This window comes from Haliotis cracherodii, unplaced genomic scaffold, assembly GCF_022045235.1.
Source record: "Haliotis cracherodii isolate W230 unplaced genomic scaffold, xgHalCrac1.p SCAF_3, whole genome shotgun sequence".
Classification (NCBI taxonomy): Eukaryota; Metazoa; Mollusca; class Gastropoda; order Lepetellida; family Haliotidae; genus Haliotis; species Haliotis cracherodii.
This window is the reverse complement of record NW_027266286.1, coordinates 51,077,520-51,097,541: the sequence shown is the minus strand read 5'-3', so window position 1 is coordinate 51,097,541 and position 20,022 is coordinate 51,077,520. Positions and strand designations below refer to the sequence as shown.

Here is a 20,022-nt window from a genome sequence, read left to right as displayed (position 1 = left end):
ATTGTGTGTGTGTGTTGGGGTGGGGGTGGGGGGGTAGTGTGTCTTCACACTAATGACTGTTGTTATGCTTGTTTATTAACCCCCAAAATGGGTGTCTGTTGGAAAGTGAGGCGATTAGTGTCGTTGATAGATATAATATCCTTGAGTGCAGACTTCCTATGTGTGTAGCTGCACATGCACGTTGTGTTCAAAGGTGTAAAACGGCGATAAGGGCCAGACATCCGCGGGGTGTTTTACCGACACACGCCTCGCCTATGCACGACTTTCATATAGAGCGCCAAGAGTTGTGCGCCCTTGGTCGTGTGCGTTTCGCCTAGCCCCCTACCTGCAACATGTCACATCTACCTGTTGTATGGCGAGAGAAATGTATGGAAATCCTTTCTAATAAGTCTAAAGTACGTTTGCAAGCGATCAGCTAGAACGGGGAACATAAAATAGCTGGTTTATCACACAGTCGCATCGTTTTTTTCCATATTTTTAAAGCGTGTCAACAGTGATCAGCTTGCTCACAGCTTTCAAAATACATTTTCCAGCAGCAAGCCAGTGAACTCCTATTGACAGGCGCTCTGTACGATCTAACTCTTTCTCCTTTTCTTATCTGTGTAGGCAAAGAGATGTGAGCCGAGACTTAACACGAACAACATTATGATTTTACATGTATATATTATATATTCATGCTTTGAAAGTAAGAAAGTAAGTAAAATAGTCAATTATCGGTGCACGCAAACACCTTTATGTGGCGAAAAGGACGTACATGCCTTCAGAATAGTTGACGAGTTGGGTGAACTGACAACTGAATATGATCACATGTATAGTGGAAAAGTCCTTTCTGTAAAGGTATGTAAGAATACATGGCTGGCAGCTATGTCTTTGAGCAGACATGCATGAGTGGGTCCATTTACAAGGAAATAAAAGTGTATGATTACATCAGATGTGAATGAGGCAAGTGCACCTTATGGTCGAAAAAGAAAAAAGTGGGAATCGCATAGCAAAAATGTCTACTGCACCCGGTGTTCCCAGGCGGTCACCCATCCAAGTACTCTCCGGGCCCGACGTTGCTTAACTTCGGTGATCGGACGAGAACCGGTGTTTTCAACGTGGTATGGCCGTAGACAATGCTTATCGGCAAACTTTAGCTACATATAGACACCGCACATTGGTAAAAAGACATTGCCATGAAAACAGCATGCTCGCGTTTTCAGCGGGTTCAGTAGACATGTTGTGTTTGTTGATTTATGATGTATATTTACAGGGATTAAAATCTACAAAATCTAGCCGTTGTAAAAACATGTGATCACTGTTTAACACGAGGCCCGGCACACTCGCTCACTCGATCCGGCCTCTCGTCTGAAACATTCACTTTTCGTTGATGCATGGTAGCCTATATTGTTCTGGTAATATTAACATCCAAACGACGAAGACCCCTACTAATATCGTGCTATTAAGACAGGCAAAAAGACTTAATCTGTGACGACCGATCGAGTGATCTAAACACCTATGTATATATGTTACTGTTCGGGGCTTCGCGCCCTAAGTGCTTGTGTCCCGAGATCCTCGTCTTAGTAGACTGTTTTCCTGAAAGTAAAATCCCCGTTACTTACTTGTTATGACAAAGTTAGTTTCAACTTTATTGAAGTGACCAAAATTATGTTTCCAGAAATATACTGTCAAATGTTTTCTGTTGCAAAATGGCGAAGTCGTCAGAAAAACGTGCTTCATTGTCGTTGTTTGAACGCTTGTTCTAGCTTATCATAGACAATACTGATGAGTGTTGTGTTTTACTTTCATAGTTAGATATATTGAGAATTGACAGGCAAGGTTTAAAATGCAAAAACTTGAGTCTCAAGGCTACAAATGTGCTTTTGAAAGTAACGATGTCTACAATTTAGACTGGGTCGCTTCATTGGAAACATCACGTGTGGCTTTGAACTTCACCCGTGAGTGTTGCTATTGTAACCGAAATGTAGCCAAATGTTTTTACTACCTAACTGTGTTGTTGAAATTGAAACTTTCCTTGATTAAGAAGTGATTATTCGGATACAAATACACGAAAAAGCACACGCGCTTGTAAGCGTGCAGCTATCAGCCACAACAAGCAAGGTGTCTCCTCCGACGTCCGCGCCTCCGGAGTATCAGCCGGGCCGTCTGTGGGGAAGTGTCATTCGCTCTCTGTGCTTCTCTCGTAGCTGACGTGAATTTTTACCACTCAAACTTACCACTATGGCTGATGCTGCTGCTGCCCCCGCTGCTGTCAAGACTCCCAAGAAGAAGGCTGCTGCCAAGCCTAAGAAGGCTGCCGCACATCCTACCTATTTGGAGATGATCAAGAAAGCTATTTCATCCCTGAAGGAGAGGGGTGGTTCTTCCCGACAGGCTGTTCTGAAATACATCTTGGCCAACTACAAGGTTGGTGACAACCAGGTGGCCATCAATGCTCGCATCAAGACTGCTTTGAAAAATGGAGTCAAGAACGGCGCACTGAAGCAATCAAAGGGAACTGGAGCCGCTGGATCATTCCGTCTTGGCGAGGCAAAGAAAGCCGAAAAACCCAAGAAGGCTAAGGCAGCTGCCAAACCAAAGAAGGCTGCCAAATCCCCCAAGAAAGTCAAGAAGCCAGCTGCTGCCAAGAAACCCAAAACAGCCACTAAGAAGGCCGCTAAGTCACCAAAGAAGGTGAAGGCTGCAGCCAAGCCCAAGAAGGCGAAGACACCCAAGAAGGCAGCAGCCAAACCCAAGAAGGTCAAGACCCCCAAGAAGAAGGCAGTCAAGCCAAAGAAGGCTTAAGCTCTCATTGTCACGCCTTCGCTCCACATTTCTGTGGTCCAAAGGCCCTTTTCAGGGCCATCCAAATACCCCAAAAGAAAACTTGAAAACACTGATAACAAAACAATAAATATTTATATTAGCAGTATAGCAGAAATAAAGTGCAGGTTCTTGTGGTAACAGAGATAACGTAGCAGCAACGCACATAACACGCATATGTGATGATGATAAAGGTACGTCAGGGATTTTATTGTGTGTGTGTGTTGGGGTGGGGGTGGGGGGTAGTGTGTCTTCACACTAATGACTGTTGTTATGCTTGTTTATTAACCCCCAAAATGGGTGTCTGTTGGAAAGTGAGGCGATTAGTGTCGTTGATAGATATAATATCCTTGAGTGCAGACTTCCTATGTGTGTAGCTGCACATGCACGTTGTGTTCAAAGGTGTAAAGGGCCAGACATCCGCGGGGTGTTTTACCGACACACGCCTCGCCTATGCACGACTTTTCATATAGAGCGCCAAGAGTTGTGCGCCCTTGGTCGTGTGCGTTTCGCCTAGCCCCCTACCTGCAACATGTCACATCTACCTGTTGTATGGCGAGAGAAATGTATGGAAATCCTTTCTAATAAGTCTAAAGTACGTTTGCAAGCGATCAGCTAGAACGGGGAACATAAAATAGCTGGTTTATCACACAGTCGCATCGTTTTTTTCCATATTTTTAAAGCGTGTCAACAGTGATCAGCTTGCTCACAGCTTTCAAAATACATTTTCCAGCAGCAAGCCAGTGAACTCCTATTGACAGGCGCTCTGTACGATCTAACTCTTTCTCCTTTTCTTATCTGTGTAGGCAAAGAGATGTGAGCCGAGACTTAACACGAACAACATTATGATTTTACATGTATATATTATATATTCATGCTTTGAAAGTAAGAAAGTAAGTAAAATAGTCAATTATCGGTGCACGCAAACACCTTTATGTGGCGAAAAGGACGTACATGCCTTCAGAATAGTTGACGAGTTGGGTGAACTGACAACTGAATATGATCACATGTATAGTGGAAAAGTCCTTTCTGTAAAGGTATGTAAGAATACATGGCTGGCAGCTATGTCTTTGAGCAGACATGCATGAGTGGGTCCATTTACAAGGAAATAAAAGTGTATGATTACATCAGATGTGAATGAGGCAAGTGCACCTTATGGTCGAAAAAGAAAAAAGTGGGAATCGCATAGCAAAAATGTCTACTGCACCCGGTGTTCCCAGGCGGTCACCCATCCAAGTACTCTCCGGGCCCGACGTTGCTTAACTTCGGTGATCGGACGAGAACCGGTGTTTTCAACGTGGTATGGCCGTAGACAATGCTTATCGGCAAACTTTAGCTACATATACACACCGCACATTGGTAAAAAGACATTGCCATGAAAACAGCATGCTCGCGTTTTCAGCGGGTTCAGTAGACATGTTGTGTTTGTTGATTTATGATGTATATTTACAGGGATTAAAATCTACAAAATCTAGCCGTTGTAAAAACATGTGATCACTGTTTAACACGAGGCCCGGCACACTCGCTCACTCGATCCGGCCTCTCGTCTGAAACATTCACTTTTCGTTGATGCATGGTAGCCTATATTGTTCTGGTAATATTAACATCCAAACGACGAAGACCCCTACTAATATCGTGCTATTAAGACAGGCAAAAAGACTTAATCTGTGACGACCGATCGAGTGATCTAAACACCTATGTATATATGTTACTGTTCGGGGCTTCGCGCCCTAAGTGCTTGTGTCCCGAGATCCTCGTCTTAGTAGACTGTTTTCCTGAAAGTAAAATCCCCGTTACTTACTTGTTATGACAAAGTTAGTTTCAACTTTATTGAAGTGACCAAAATTATGTTTCCAGAAATATACTGTCAAATGTTTTCTGTTGCAAAATGGCGAAGTCGTCAGAAAAACGTGCTTCATTGTCGTTGTTTGAACGCTTGTTCTAGCTTATCATAGACAATACTGATGAGTGTTGTGTTTTACTTTCATAGTTAGATATATTGAGAATTGACAGGCAACGTTTAAAATGCAAAAACTTGAGTCTCAAGGCTAAAAATCTGCTTTTGAAAGTAGCGATGTCTACAATTTAGACTGGGTCGCTTCATTGGAAACATCACGTGTGGCTTTGAACTTCACCCGTGAGTGTTGCTATTGTAACCGAAATGTAGCCAAATGTTTTTACTACCTAACTGTGTTGTTGAAATTGAAACTTTCCTTGATTAAGAAGTGATTATTCGGATACAAATACACGAAAAAGCACACGCGCTTGTAAGCGTGCAGCTATCAGCCACAACAAGCAAGGTGTCTCCTCCGACGTCCGCGCCTCCGGAGTATCAGCCGGGCCGTCTGTGGGGAAGTGTCATTCGCTCTCTGTGCTTCTCTCGTAGCTGACGTGAATTTTTACCACTCAAACTTACCACTATGGCTGATGCTGCTGCTGCCCCCGCTGCTGTCAAGACTCCCAAGAAGAAGGCTGCTGCCAAGCCTAAGAAGGCTGCCGCACATCCTACCTATTTGGAGATGATCAAGAAAGCTATTTCATCCCTGAAGGAGAGGGGTGGTTCTTCCCGACAGGCTGTTCTGAAATACATCTTGGCCAACTACAAGGTTGGTGACAACCAGGTGGCCATCAATGCTCGCATCAAGACTGCTTTGAAAAATGGAGTCAAGAACGGCGCACTGAAGCAATCAAAGGGAACTGGAGCCGCTGGATCATTCCGTCTTGGCGAGGCAAAGAAAGCCGAAAAACCCAAGAAGGCTAAGGCAGCTGCCAAACCAAAGAAGGCTGCCAAATCCCCCAAGAAAGTCAAGAAGCCAGCTGCTGCCAAGAAACCCAAAACAGCCACTAAGAAGGCCGCTAAGTCACCAAAGAAGGTGAAGGCTGCAGCCAAGCCCAAGAAGGCGAAGACACCCAAGAAGGCAGCAGCCAAACCCAAGAAGGTCAAGACCCCCAAGAAGAAGGCAGTCAAGCCAAAGAAGGCTTAAGCTCTCATTGTCACGCCTTCGCTCCACATTTCTGTTCCACATTTCTGTGGTCCAAAGGCCCTTTTCAGGGCCATCCAAATACCCCAAAAGAAAACTTGAAAACACTGATAACAAAACAATAAATATTTATATTAGCAGTATAGCAGAAATAAAGTGCAGGTTCTTGTGGTAACAGAGATAACGTAGCAGCAACGCACATAACACGCATATGTGATGATGATAAAGGTACGTCAGGGATTTTATTGTGTGTGTGTGTTGGGGTGGGGGTGGGGGGTAGTGTGTCTTCACACTAATGACTGTTGTTATGCTTGTTTATTAACCCCCAAAATGGGTGTCTGTTGGAAAGTGAGGCGATTAGTGTCGTTGATAGATATAATATCCTTGAGTGCAGACTTCCTATGTGTGTAGCTGCACATGCACGTTGTGTTCAAAGGTGTAAAACGGCGATAAGGGCCAGACATCCGCGGGGTGTTTTACCGACACACGCCTCGCCTATGCACGACTTTTCATATAGAGCGCCAAGAGTTGTGCGCCCTTGGTCGTGTGCGTTTCGCCTAGCCCCCTACCTGCAACATGTCACATCTACCTGTTGTATGGCGAGAGAAATGTATGGAAATCCTTTCTAATAAGTCTAAAGTACGTTTGCAAGCGATCAGCTAGAACGGGGAACATAAAATAGCTGGTTTATCACACAGTCGCATCGTTTTTTTCCATATTTTTAAAGCGTGTCAACAGTGATCAGCTTGCTCACAGCTTTCAAAATACATTTTCCAGCAGCAAGCCAGTGAACTCCTATTGACAGGCGCTCTGTACGATCTAACTCTTTCTCCTTTTCTTATCTGTGTAGGCAAAGAGATGTGAGCCGAGACTTAACACGAACAACATTATGATTTTACATGTATATATTATATATTCATGCTTTGAAAGTAAGAAAGTAAGTAAAATAGTCAATTATCGGTGCACGCAAACACCTTTAAGTGGCGAAAAGGACGTACATGCCTTCAGAATAGTTGACGAGTTGGGTGAACTGACAACTGAATATGATCACATGTATAGTGGAAAAGTCCTTTCTGTAAAGGTATGTAAGAATACATGGCTGGCAGCTATGTCTTTGAGCAGACATGCATGAGTGGGTCCATTTACAAGGAAATAAAAGTGTATGATTACATCAGATGTGAATGAGGCAAGTGCACCTTATGGTCGAAAAAGAAAAAAGTGGGAATCGCATAGCAAAAATGTCTACTGCACCCGGTGTTCCCAGGCGGTCACCCATCCAAGTACTCTCCGGGCCCGACGTTGCTTAACTTCGGTGATCGGACGAGAACCGGTGTTTTCAACGTGGTATGGCCGTAGACAATGCTTATCGGCAAACTTTAGCTACATATACACACCGCACATTGGTAAAAAGACATTGCCATGAAAACAGCATGCTCGCGTTTTCAGCGGGTTCAGTAGACATGTTGTGTTTGTTGATTTATGATGTATATTTACAGGGATTAAAATCTACAAAATCTAGCCGTTGTAAAAACATGTGATCACTGTTTAACACGAGGCCCGGCACACTCGCTCACTCGATCCGGCCTCTCGTCTGAAACATTCACTTTTCGTTGATGCATGGTAGCCTATATTGTTCTGGTAATATTAACATCCAAACGACGAAGACCCCTACTAATATCGTGCTATTAAGACAGGCAAAAAGACTTAATCTGTGACGACCGATCGAGTGATCTAAACACCTATGTATATATGTTACTGTTCGGGGCTTCGCGCCCTAAGTGCTTGTGTCCCGAGATCCTCGTCTTAGTAGACTGTTTTCCTGAAAGTAAAATCCCCGTTACTTACTTGTTATGACAAAGTTAGTTTCAACTTTATTGAAGTGACCAAAATTATGTTTCCAGAAATATACTGTCAAATGTTTTCTGTTGCAAAATGGCGAAGTCGTCAGAAAAACGTGCTTCATTGTCGTTGTTTGAACGCTTGTTCTAGCTTATCATAGACAATACTGATGAGTGTTGTGTTTTACTTTCATAGTTAGATATATTGAGAATTGACAGGCAAGGTTTAAAATGCAAAAACTTGAGTCTCAAGGCTAAAAATGTGCTTTTGAAAGTAGCGATGTCTACAATTTAGACTGGGTCGCTTCATTGGAAACATCACGTGTGGCTTTGAACTTCACCCGTGAGTGTTGCTATTGTAACCGAAATGTAGCCAAATGTTTTTACTACCTAACTGTGTTGTTGAAATTGAAACTTTCCTTGATTAAGAAGTGATTATTCGGATACAAATACACGAAAAAGCACACGCGCTTGTAAGCGTGCAGCTATCAGCCACAACAAGCAAGGTGTCTCCTCCGACGTCCGCGCCTCCGGAGTATCAGCCGGGCCGTCTGTGGGGAAGTGTCATTCGCTCTCTGTGCTTCTCTCGTAGCTGACGTGAATTTTTACCACTCAAACTTACCACTATGGCTGATGCTGCTGCTGCCCCCGCTGCTGTCAAGACTCCCAAGAAGAAGGCTGCTGCCAAGCCTAAGAAGGCTGCCGCACATCCTACCTATTTGGAGATGATCAAGAAAGCTATTTCATCCCTGAAGGAGAGGGGTGGTTCTTCCCGACAGGCTGTTCTGAAATACATCTTGGCCAACTACAAGGTTGGTGACAACCAGGTGGCCATCAATGCTCGCATCAAGACTGCTTTGAAAAATGGAGTCAAGAACGGCGCACTGAAGCAATCAAAGGGAACTGGAGCCGCTGGATCATTCCGTCTTGGCGAGGCAAAGAAAGCCGAAAAACCCAAGAAGGCTAAGGCAGCTGCCAAACCAAAGAAGGCTGCCAAATCCCCCAAGAAAGTCAAGAAGCCAGCTGCTGCCAAGAAACCCAAAACAGCCACTAAGAAGGCCGCTAAGTCACCAAAGAAGGTGAAGGCTGCAGCCAAGCCCAAGAAGGCGAAGACACCCAAGAAGGCAGCAGCCAAACCCAAGAAGGTCAAGACCCCCAAGAAGAAGGCAGCCAAGCCAAAGAAGGCTTAAGCTCTCATTGTCACGCCTTCGCTCCACATTTCTGTGGTCCAAAGGCCCTTTTCAGGGCCATCCAAATACCCCAAAAGAAAACTTGAAAACACTGATAACAAAACAATAAATATTTATATTAGCAGTATAGCAGAAATAAAGTGCAGGTTCTTGTGGTAACAGAGATAACGTAGCAGCAACGCACATAACACGCATATGTGATGATGATAAAGGTACGTCAGGGATTTTATTGTGTGTGTGTGTTGGGGTGGGGGTGGGGGGTAGTGTGTCTTCACACTAATGACTGTTGTTATGCTTGTTTATTAACCCCCAAAATGGGTGTCTGTTGGAAAGTGAGGCGATTAGTGTCGTTGATAGATATAATATCCTTGAGTGCAGACTTCCTATGTGTGTAGCTGCACATGCACGTTGTGTTCAAAGGTGTAAAACGGCGATAAGGGCCAGACATCCGCGGGGTGTTTTACCGACACACGCCTCGCCTATGCACGACTTTTCATATAGAGCGCCAAGAGTTGTGCGCCCTTGGTCGTGTGCGTTTCGCCTAGCCCCCTACCTGCAACATGTCACATCTACCTGTTGTATGGCGAGAGAAATGTATGGAAATCCTTTCTAATAAGTCTAAAGTACGTTTGCAAGCGATCAGCTAGAACGGGGAACATAAAATAGCTGGTTTATCACACAGTCGCATCGTTTTTTTCCATATTTTTAAAGCGTGTCAACAGTGATCAGCTTGCTCACAGCTTTCAAAATACATTTTCCAGCAGCAAGCCAGTGAACTCCTATTGACAGGCGCTCTGTACGATCTAACTCTTTCTCCTTTTCTTATCTGTGTAGGCAAAGAGATGTGAGCCGAGACTTAACACGAACAACATTATGATTTTACATGTATATATTATATATTCATGCTTTGAAAGTAAGAAAGTAAGTAAAATAGTCAATTATCGGTGCACGCAAACACCTTTATGTGGCGAAAAGGACGTACATGCCTTCAGAATAGTTGACGAGTTGGGTGAACTGACAACTGAATATGATCACATGTATAGTGGAAAAGTCCTTTCTGTAAAGGTATGTAAGAATACATGGCTGGCAGCTATGTCTTTGAGCAGACATGCATGAGTGGGTCCATTTACAAGGAAATAAAAGTGTATGATTACATCAGATGTGAATGAGGCAAGTGCACCTTATGGTCGAAAAAGAAAAAAGTGGGAATCGCATAGCAAAAATGTCTACTGCACCCGGTGTTCCCAGGCGGTCACCCATCCAAGTACTCTCCGGGCCCGACGTTGCTTAACTTCGGTGATCGGACGAGAACCGGTGTTTTCAACGTGGTATGGCCGTAGACAATGCTTATCGGCAAACTTTAGCTACATATACACACCGCACATTGGTAAAAAGACATTGCCATGAAAACAGCATGCTCGCGTTTTCAGCGGGTTCAGTAGACATGTTGTGTTTGTTGATTTATGATGTATATTTACAGGGATTAAAATCTACAAAATCTAGCCGTTGTAAAAACATGTGATCACTGTTTAACACGAGGCCCGGCACACTCGCTCACTCGATCCGGCCTCTCGTCTGAAACATTCACTTTTCGTTGATGCATGGTAGCCTATATTGTTCTGGTAATATTAACATCCAAACGACGAAGACCCCTACTAATATCGTGCTATTAAGACAGGCAAAAAGACTTAATCTGTGACGACCGATCGAGTGATCTAAACACCTATGTATATATGTTACTGTTCGGGGCTTCGCGCCCTAAGTGCTTGTGTCCCGAGATCCTCGTCTTAGTAGACTGTTTTCCTGAAAGTAAAATCCCCGTTACTTACTTGTTATGACAAAGTTAGTTTCAACTTTATTGAAGTGACCAAAATTATGTTTCCAGAAATATACTGTCAAATGTTTTCTGTTGCAAAATGGCGAAGTCGTCAGAAAAACGTGCTTCATTGTCGTTGTTTGAACGCTTGTTCTAGCTTATCATAGACAATACTGATGAGTGTTGTGTTTTACTTTCATAGTTAGATATATTGAGAATTGACAGGCAAGGTTTAAAATGCAAAAACTTGAGTCTCAAGGCTAAAAATGTGCTTTTGAAAGTAGCGATGTCTACAATTTAGACTGGGTCGCTTCATTGGAAACATCACGTGTGGCTTTGAACTTCACCCGTGAGTGTTGCTATTGTAACCGAAATGTAGCCAAATGTTTTTACTACCTAACTGTGTTGTTGAAATTGAAACTTTCCTTGATTAAGAAGTGATTATTCGGATACAAATACACGAAAAAGCACACGCGCTTGTAAGCGTGCAGCTATCAGCCACAACAAGCAAGGTGTCTCCTCCGACGTCCGCGCCTCCGGAGTATCAGCCGGGCCGTCTGTGGGGAAGTGTCATTCGCTCTCTGTGCTTCTCTCGTAGCTGACGTGAATTTTTACCACTCAAACTTACCACTATGGCTGATGCTGCTGCTGCCCCCGCTGCTGTCAAGACTCCCAAGAAGAAGGCTGCTGCCAAGCCTAAGAAGGCTGCCGCACATCCTACCTATTTGGAGATGATCAAGAAAGCTATTTCATCCCTGAAGGAGAGGGGTGGTTCTTCCCGACAGGCTGTTCTGAAATACATCTTGGCCAACTACAAGGTTGGTGACAACCAGGTGGCCATCAATGCTCGCATCAAGACTGCTTTGAAAAATGGAGTCAAGAACGGCGCACTGAAGCAATCAAAGGGAACTGGAGCCGCTGGATCATTCCGTCTTGGCGAGGCAAAGAAAGCCGAAAAACCCAAGAAGGCTAAGGCAGCTGCCAAACCAAAGAAGGCTGCCAAATCCCCCAAGAAAGTCAAGAAGCCAGCTGCTGCCAAGAAACCCAAAACAGCCACTAAGAAGGCCGCTAAGTCACCAAAGAAGGTGAAGGCTGCAGCCAAGCCCAAGAAGGCGAAGACACCCAAGAAGGCAGCAGCCAAACCCAAGAAGGTCAAGACCCCCAAGAAGAAGGCAGTCAAGCCAAAGAAGGCTTAAGCTCTCATTGTCACGCCTTCGCTCCACATTTCTGTGGTCCAAAGGCCCTTTTCAGGGCCATCCAAATACCCCAAAAGAAAACTTGAAAACACTGATAACAAAACAATAAATATTTATATTAGCAGTATAGCAGAAATAAAGTGCAGGTTCTTGTGGTAACAGAGATAACGTAGCAGCAACGCACATAACACGCATATGTGATGATGATAAAGGTACGTCAGGGATTTTATTGTGTGTGTGTGTTGGGGTGGGGGTGGGGGGTAGTGTGTCTTCACACTAATGACTGTTGTTATGCTTGTTTATTAACCCCCAAAATGGGTGTCTGTTGGAAAGTGAGGCGATTAGTGTCGTTGATAGATATAATATCCTTGAGTGCAGACTTCCTATGTGTGTAGCTGCACATGCACGTTGTGTTCAAAGGTGTAAAACGGCGATAAGGGCCAGACATCCGCGGGGTGTTTTACCGACACACGCCTCGCCTATGCACGACTTTTCATATAGAGCGCCAAGAGTTGTGCGCCCTTGGTCGTGTGCGTTTCGCCTAGCCCCCTACCTGCAACATGTCACATCTACCTGTTGTATGGCGAGAGAAATGTATGGAAATCCTTTCTAATAAGTCTAAAGTACGTTTGCAAGCGATCAGCTAGAACGGGGAACATAAAATAGCTGGTTTATCACACAGTCGCATCGTTTTTTTCCATATTTTTAAAGCGTGTCAACAGTGATCAGCTTGCTCACAGCTTTCAAAATACATTTTCCAGCAGCAAGCCAGTGAACTCCTATTGACAGGCGCTCTGTACGATCTAACTCTTTCTCCTTTTCTTATCTGTGTAGGCAAAGAGATGTGAGCCGAGACTTAACACGAACAACATTATGATTTTACATGTATATATTATATATTCATGCTTTGAAAGTAAGAAAGTAAGTAAAATAGTCAATTATCGGTGCACGCAAACACCTTTAAGTGGCGAAAAGGACGTACATGCCTTCAGAATAGTTGACGAGTTGGGTGAACTGACAACTGAATATGATCACATGTATAGTGGAAAAGTCCTTTCTGTAAAGGTATGTAAGAATACATGGCTGGCAGCTATGTCTTTGAGCAGACATGCATGAGTGGGTCCATTTACAAGGAAATAAAAGTGTATGATTACATCAGATGTGAATGAGGCAAGTGCACCTTATGGTCGAAAAAGAAAAAAGTGGGAATCGCATAGCAAAAATGTCTACTGCACCCGGTGTTCCCAGGCGGTCACCCATCCAAGTACTCTCCGGGCCCGACGTTGCTTAACTTCGGTGATCGGACGAGAACCGGTGTTTTCAACGTGGTATGGCCGTAGACAATGCTTATCGGCAAACTTTAGCTACATATACACACCGCACATTGGTAAAAAGACATTGCCATGAAAACAGCATGCTCGCGTTTTCAGCGGGTTCAGTAGACATGTTGTGTTTGTTGATTTATGATGTATATTTACAGGGATTAAAATCTACAAAATCTAGCCGTTGTAAAAACATGTGATCACTGTTTAACACGAGGCCCGGCACACTCGCTCACTCGATCCGGCCTCTCGTCTGAAACATTCACTTTTCGTTGATGCATGGTAGCCTATATTGTTCTGGTAATATTAACATCCAAACGACGAAGACCCCTACTAATATCGTGCTATTAAGACAGGCAAAAAGACTTAATCTGTGACGACCGATCGAGTGATCTAAACACCTATGTATATATGTTACTGTTCGGGGCTTCGCGCCCTAAGTGCTTGTGTCCCGAGATCCTCGTCTTAGTAGACTGTTTTCCTGAAAGTAAAATCCCCGTTACTTACTTGTTATGACAAAGTTAGTTTCAACTTTATTGAAGTGACCAAAATTATGTTTCCAGAAATATACTGTCAAATGTTTTCTGTTGCAAAATGGCGAAGTCGTCAGAAAAACGTGCTTCATTGTCGTTGTTTGAACGCTTGTTCTAGCTTATCATAGACAATACTGATGAGTGTTGTGTTTTACTTTCATAGTTAGATATATTGAGAATTGACAGGCAACGTTTAAAATGCAAAAACTTGAGTCTCAAGGCTAAAAATGTGCTTTTGAAAGTAGCGATGTCTACAATTTAGACTGGGTCGCTTCATTGGAAACATCACGTGTGGCTTTGAACTTCACCCGTGAGTGTTGCTATTGTAACCGAAATGTAGCCAAATGTTTTTACTACCTAACTGTGTTGTTGAAATTGAAACTTTCCTTGATTAAGAAGTGATTATTCGGATACAAATACACGAAAAAGCACACGCGCTTGTAAGCGTGCAGCTATCAGCCACAACAAGCAAGGTGTCTCCTCCGACGTCCGCGCCTCCGGAGTATCAGCCGGGCCGTCTGTGGGGAAGTGTCATTCGCTCTCTGTGCTTCTCTCGTAGCTGACGTGAATTTTTACCACTCAAACTTACCACTATGGCTGATGCTGCTGCTGCCCCCGCTGCTGTCAAGACTCCCAAGAAGAAGGCTGCTGCCAAGCCTAAGAAGGCTGCCGCACATCCTACCTATTTGGAGATGATCAAGAAAGCTATTTCATCCCTGAAGGAGAGGGGTGGTTCTTCCCGACAGGCTGTTCTGAAATACATCTTGGCCAACTACAAGGTTGGTGACAACCAGGTGGCCATCAATGCTCGCATCAAGACTGCTTTGAAAAATGGAGTCAAGAACGGCGCACTGAAGCAATCAAAGGGAACTGGAGCCGCTGGATCATTCCGTCTTGGCGAGGCAAAGAAAGCCGAAAAACCCAAGAAGGCTAAGGCAGCTGCCAAACCAAAGAAGGCTGCCAAATCCCCCAAGAAAGTCAAGAAGCCAGCTGCTGCCAAGAAACCCAAAACAGCCACTAAGAAGGCCGCTAAGTCACCAAAGAAGGTGAAGGCTGCAGCCAAGCCCAAGAAGGCGAAGACACCCAAGAAGGCAGCAGCCAAACCCAAGAAGGTCAAGACCCCCAAGAAGAAGGCAGCCAAGCCAAAGAAGGCTTAAGCTCTCATTGTCACGCCTTCGCTCCACATTTCTGTGGTCCAAAGGCCCTTTTCAGGGCCATCCAAATACCCCAAAAGAAAACTTGAAAACACTGATAACAAAACAATAAATATTTATATTAGCAGTATAGCAGAAATAAAGTGCAGGTTCTTGTGGTAACAGAGATAACGTAGCAGCAACGCACATAACACGCATATGTGATGATGATAAAGGTACGTCAGGGATTTTATTGTGTGTGTGTGTTGGGGTGGGGGTGGGGGGTAGTGTGTCTTCACACTAATGACTGTTGTTATGCTTGTTTATTAACCCCCAAAATGGGTGTCTGTTGGAAAGTGAGGCGATTAGTGTCGTTGATAGATATAATATCCTTGAGTGCAGACTTCCTATGTGTGTAGCTGCACATGCACGTTGTGTTCAAAGGTGTAAAACGGCGATAAGGGCCAGACATCCGCGGGGTGTTTTACCGACACACGCCTCGCCTATGCACGACTTTTCATATAGAGCGCCAAGAGTTGTGCGCCCTTGGTCGTGTGCGTTTCGCCTAGCCCCCTACCTGCAACATGTCACATCTACCTGTTGTATGGCGAGAGAAATGTATGGAAATCCTTTCTAATAAGTCTAAAGTACGTTTGCAAGCGATCAGCTAGAACGGGGAACATAAAATAGCTGGTTTATCACACAGTCGCATCGTTTTTTTCCATATTTTTAAAGCGTGTCAACAGTGATCAGCTTGCTCACAGCTTTCAAAATACATTTTCCAGCAGCAAGCCAGTGAACTCCTATTGACAGGCGCTCTGTACGATCTAACTCTTTCTCCTTTTCTTATCTGTGTAGGCAAAGAGATGTGAGCCGAGACTTAACACGAACAACATTATGATTTTACATGTATATATTATATATTCATGCTTTGAAAGTAAGAAAGTAAGTAAAATAGTCAATTATCGGTGCACGCAAACACCTTTATGTGGCGAAAAGGACGTACATGCCTTCAGAATAGTTGACGAGTTGGGTGAACTGACAACTGAATATGATCACATGTATAGTGGAAAAGTCCTTTCTGTAAAGGTATGTAAGAATACATGGCTGGCAGCTATGTCTTTGAGCAGACATGCATGAGTGGGTCCATTTACAAGGAAATAAAAGTGTATGATTACATCAGATGTGAATGAGGCAAGTGCACCTTATGGTCGAAAAAGAAAAAAGTGGGAATCGCATAGCAAAAATGTCTACTGCACCCGGTGTTCCCAGGCGGTCACCCATCCAAGTACTCTCCGGGCCCGACGTTGCTTAAGTTCGGTGATCGGACGAGAACCGGTGTTTTCAACGTGGTATGGCCGTAGACAATGCTTATCGGCAAACTTTAGCTACATATACACACCGCACATTGGTAAAAAGACATTGCCATGAAAACAGCATGCTCGCGTTTTCAGCGGGTTCAGTAGACATGTTGTGTTTGTTGATTTATGATGTATATTTACAGGGATTAAAATCTACAAAATCTAGCCGTTGTAAAAACATGTGATCACTGTTTAACACGAGGCCCGGCACACTCGCTCACTCGATCCGGCCTCTCGTCTGAAACATTCACTTTTCGTTGATGCATGGTAGCCTATATTGTTCTGGTAATATTAACATCCAAACGACGAAGACCCCTACTAATATCGTGCTATTAAGACAGGCAAAAAGACTTAATCTGTGACGACCGATCGAGTGATCTAAACACCTATGTATATATGTTACTGTTCGGGGCTTCGCGCCCTAAGTGCTTGTGTCCCGAGATCCTCGTCTTAGTAGACTGTTTTCCTGAAAGTAAAATCCCCGTTACTTACTTGTTATGACAAAGTTAGTTTCAACTTTATTGAAGTGACCAAAATTATGTTTCCAGAAATATACTGTCAAATGTTTTCTGTTGCAAAATGGCGAAGTCGTCAGAAAAACGTGCTTCATTGTCGTTGTTTGAACGCTTGTTCTAGCTTATCATAGACAATACTGATGAGTGTTGTGTTTTACTTTCATAGTTAGATATATTGAGAATTGACAGGCAAGGTTTAAAATGCAAAAACTTGAGTCTCAAGGCTAAAAATGTGCTTTTGAAAGTAGCGATGTCTACAATTTAGACTGGGTCGCTTCATTGGAAACATCACGTGTGGCTTTGAACTTCACCCGTGAGTGTTGCTATTGTAACCGAAATGTAGCCAAATGTTTTTACTACCTAACTGTGTTGTTGAAATTGAAACTTTCCTTGATTAAGAAGTGATTATTCGGATACAAATACACGAAAAAGCACACGCGCTTGTAAGCGTGCAGCTATCAGCCACAACAAGCAAGGTGTCTCCTCCGACGTCCGCGCCTCCGGAGTATCAGCCGGGCCGTCTGTGGGGAAGTGTCATTCGCTCTCTGTGCTTCTCTCGTAGCTGACGTGAATTTTTACCACTCAAACTTACCACTATGGCTGATGCTGCTGCTGCCCCCGCTGCTGTCAAGACTCCCAAGAAGAAGGCTGCTGCCAAGCCTAAGAAGGCTGCCGCACATCCTACCTATTTGGAGATGATCAAGAAAGCTATTTCATCCCTGAAGGAGAGGGGTGGTTCTTCCCGACAGGCTGTTCTGAAATACATCTTGGCCAACTACAAGGTTGGTGACAACCAGGTGGCCATCAATGCTCGCATCAAGACTGCTTTGAAAAATGGAGTCAAGAACGGCGCACTGAAGCAATCAAAGGGAACTGGAGCCGCTGGATCATTCCGTCTTGGCGAGGCAAAGAAAGCCGAAAAACCCAAGAAGGCTAAGGCAGCTGCCAAACCAAAGAAGGCTGCCAAATCCCCCAAGAAAGTCAAGAAGCCAGCTGCTGCCAAGAAACCCAAAACAGCCACTAAGAAGGCCGCTAAGTCACCAAAGAAGGTGAAGGCTGCAGCCAAGCCCAAGAAGGCGAAGACACCCAAGAAGGCAGCAGCCAAACCCAAGAAGGTCAAGACCCCCAAGAAGAAGGCAGCCAAGCCAAAGAAGGCTTAAGCTCTCATTGTCACGCCTTCGCTCCACATTTCTGTGGTCCAAAGGCCCTTTTCAGGGCCATCCAAATACCCCAAAAGAAAACTTGAAAACACTGATAACAAAACAATAAATATTTATATTAGCAGTATAGCAGAAATAAAGTGCAGGTTCTTGTGGTAACAGAGATAACGTAGCAGCAACGCACATAACACGCATATGTGATGATGATAAAGGTACGTCAGGGATTTTATTGTGTGTGTGTGTTGGGGTGGGGGTGGGGGGTAGTGTGTCTTCACACTAATGACTGTTGTTATGCTTGTTTATTAACCCCCAAAATGGGTGTCTGTTGGAAAGTGAGGCGATTAGTGTCGTTGATAGATATAATATCCTTGAGTGCAGACTTCCTATGTGTGTAGCTGCACATGCACGTTGTGTTCAAAGGTGTAAAACGGCGATAAGGGCCAGACATCCGCGGGGTGTTTTACCGACACACGCCTCGCCTATGCACGACTTTTCATATAGAGCGCCAAGAGTTGTGCGCCCTTGGTCGTGTGCGTTTCGCCTAGCCCCCTACCTGCAACATGTCACATCTACCTGTTGTATGGCGAGAGAAATGTATGGAAATCCTTTCTAATAAGTCTAAAGTACGTTTGCAAGCGATCAGCTAGAACGGGGAACATAAAATAGCTGGTTTATCACACAGTCGCATCGTTTTTTTCCATATTTTTAAAGCGTGTCAACAGTGATCAGCTTGCTCACAGCTTTCAAAATACATTTTCCAGCAGCAAGCCAGTGAACTCCTATTGACAGGCGCTCTGTACGATCTAACTCTTTCTCCTTTTCTTATCTGTGTAGGCAAAGAGATGTGAGCCGAGACTTAACACGAACAACATTATGATTTTACATGTATATATTATATATTCATGCTTTGAAAGTAAGAAAGTAAGTAAAATAGTCAATTATCGGTGCACGCAAACACCTTTATGTGGCGAAAAGGACGTACATGCCTTCAGAATAGTTGACGAGTTGGGTGAACTGACAACTGAATATGATCACATGTATAGTGGAAAAGTCCTTTCTGTAAAGGTATGTAAGAATACATGGCTGGCAGCTATGTCTTTGAGCAGACATGCATGAGTGGGTCCATTTACAAGGAAATAAAAGTGTATGATTACATCAGATGTGAATGAGGCAAGTGCACCTTATGGTCGAAAAAGAAAAAAGTGGGAATCGCATAGCAAAAATGTCTACTGCACCCGGTGTTCCCAGGCGGTCACCCATCCAAGTACTCTCCGGGCCCGACGTTGCTTAAGTTCGGTGATCGGACGAGAACCGGTGTTTTCAACGTGGTATGGCCGTAGACAATGCTTATCGGCAAACTTTAGCTACATATACACACCGCACATTGGTAAAAAGACATTGCCATGAAAACAGCATGCTCGCGTTTTCAGCGGGTTCAGTAGACATGTTGTGTTTGTTGATTTATGATGTATATTTACAGGGATTAAAATCTACAAAATCTAGCCGTTGTAAAAACATGTGATCACTGTTTAACACGAGGCCCGGCACACTCGCTCACTCGATCCGGCCTCTCGTCTGAAACATTCACTTTTCGTTGATGCATGGTAGCCTATATTGTTCTGGTAATATTAACATCCAAACGACGAAGACCCCTACTAATATCGTGCTATTAAGACAGGCAAAAAGACTTAATCTGTGACGACCGATCGAGTGATCTAAACACCTATGTATATATGTTACTGTTCGGGGCTTCGCGCCCTAAGTGCTTGTGTCCCGAGATCCTCGTCTTAGTAGACTGTTTTCCTGAAAGTAAAATCCCCGTTACTTACTTGTTATGACAAAGTTAGTTTCAACTTTATTGAAGTGACCAAAATTATGTTTCCAGAAATATACTGTCAAATGTTTTCTGTTGCAAAATGGCGAAGTCGTCAGAAAAACGTGCTTCATTGTCGTTGTTTGAACGCTTGTTCTAGCTTATCATAGACAATACTGATGAGTGTTGTGTTTTACTTTCATAGTTAGATATATTGAGAATTGACAGGCAACGTTTAAAATGCAAAAACTTGAGTCTCAAGGCTAAAAATGTGCTTTTGAAAGTAGCGATGTCTACAATTTAGACTGGGTCGCTTCATTGGAAACATCACGTGTGGCTTTGAACTTCACCCGTGAGTGTTG

At 43.9% G+C, this 20,022-nt stretch overlaps 3 protein-coding genes and 7 non-coding genes across 10 annotated transcripts; 3 read left to right on the top strand and 7 right to left on the bottom strand.

Moving 5' to 3' along the window:
• Nucleotides 1–995: 995 nt before the first annotated feature.
• Nucleotides 996–1,114, bottom strand: LOC139476181 (5S ribosomal RNA). The gene has a single exon (XR_011654101.1). It is a non-coding gene; the product is annotated as a 5S ribosomal RNA (ribosomal RNA).
• Nucleotides 1,115–3,997: 2,883 nt separating this feature from the next.
• Nucleotides 3,998–4,116, bottom strand: LOC139476178 (5S ribosomal RNA). The gene has a single exon (XR_011654099.1). It is a non-coding gene; the product is annotated as a 5S ribosomal RNA (ribosomal RNA).
• Nucleotides 4,117–7,022: 2,906 nt separating this feature from the next.
• Nucleotides 7,023–7,141, bottom strand: LOC139476177 (5S ribosomal RNA). The gene has a single exon (XR_011654098.1). It is a non-coding gene; the product is annotated as a 5S ribosomal RNA (ribosomal RNA).
• Nucleotides 7,142–8,247: 1,106 nt separating this feature from the next.
• LOC139476064 (histone 24-like) lies at nucleotides 8,248–8,811 on the top strand. The gene has a single exon (XM_071259304.1). It carries the CDS (start codon nucleotides 8,248–8,250, stop codon nucleotides 8,809–8,811), a length of 564 nt encoding a protein of 187 aa, XP_071115405.1.
• Nucleotides 8,812–10,034: 1,223 nt separating this feature from the next.
• LOC139476176 (5S ribosomal RNA) lies at nucleotides 10,035–10,153 on the bottom strand. The gene has a single exon (XR_011654097.1). It is a non-coding gene; the product is annotated as a 5S ribosomal RNA (ribosomal RNA).
• Nucleotides 10,154–13,046: 2,893 nt separating this feature from the next.
• On the bottom strand, nucleotides 13,047–13,165 carry LOC139476175 (5S ribosomal RNA). Its single transcript, XR_011654096.1, has one exon. It is a non-coding gene; the product is annotated as a 5S ribosomal RNA (ribosomal RNA).
• A 1,106-nt stretch (nucleotides 13,166–14,271) lies between these two features.
• On the top strand, nucleotides 14,272–14,835 carry LOC139476027 (histone 24-like). Its single transcript, XM_071259268.1, has one exon. It carries the CDS (start codon nucleotides 14,272–14,274, stop codon nucleotides 14,833–14,835), a length of 564 nt encoding a protein of 187 aa, XP_071115369.1.
• Nucleotides 14,836–16,058: 1,223 nt separating this feature from the next.
• On the bottom strand, nucleotides 16,059–16,177 carry LOC139476124 (5S ribosomal RNA). The gene has a single exon (XR_011654053.1). It is a non-coding gene; the product is annotated as a 5S ribosomal RNA (ribosomal RNA).
• A 1,106-nt stretch (nucleotides 16,178–17,283) lies between these two features.
• LOC139476026 (histone 24-like) lies at nucleotides 17,284–17,847 on the top strand. The gene has a single exon (XM_071259267.1). It carries the CDS (start codon nucleotides 17,284–17,286, stop codon nucleotides 17,845–17,847), a length of 564 nt encoding a protein of 187 aa, XP_071115368.1.
• Nucleotides 17,848–19,070: 1,223 nt separating this feature from the next.
• On the bottom strand, nucleotides 19,071–19,189 carry LOC139476122 (5S ribosomal RNA). The gene has a single exon (XR_011654051.1). It is a non-coding gene; the product is annotated as a 5S ribosomal RNA (ribosomal RNA).
• Nucleotides 19,190–20,022: the final 833 nt, after the last annotated feature.

Coding starts and splice junctions, on each gene's coding strand:
- LOC139476064 (XM_071259304.1), top strand. CDS start 8,248: ATGGCTGATGCTGCTGCTGCCCCCGCTGCTGTCAAGACTCCCAAGAAG.
- LOC139476027 (XM_071259268.1), top strand. CDS start 14,272: ATGGCTGATGCTGCTGCTGCCCCCGCTGCTGTCAAGACTCCCAAGAAG.
- LOC139476026 (XM_071259267.1), top strand. CDS start 17,284: ATGGCTGATGCTGCTGCTGCCCCCGCTGCTGTCAAGACTCCCAAGAAG.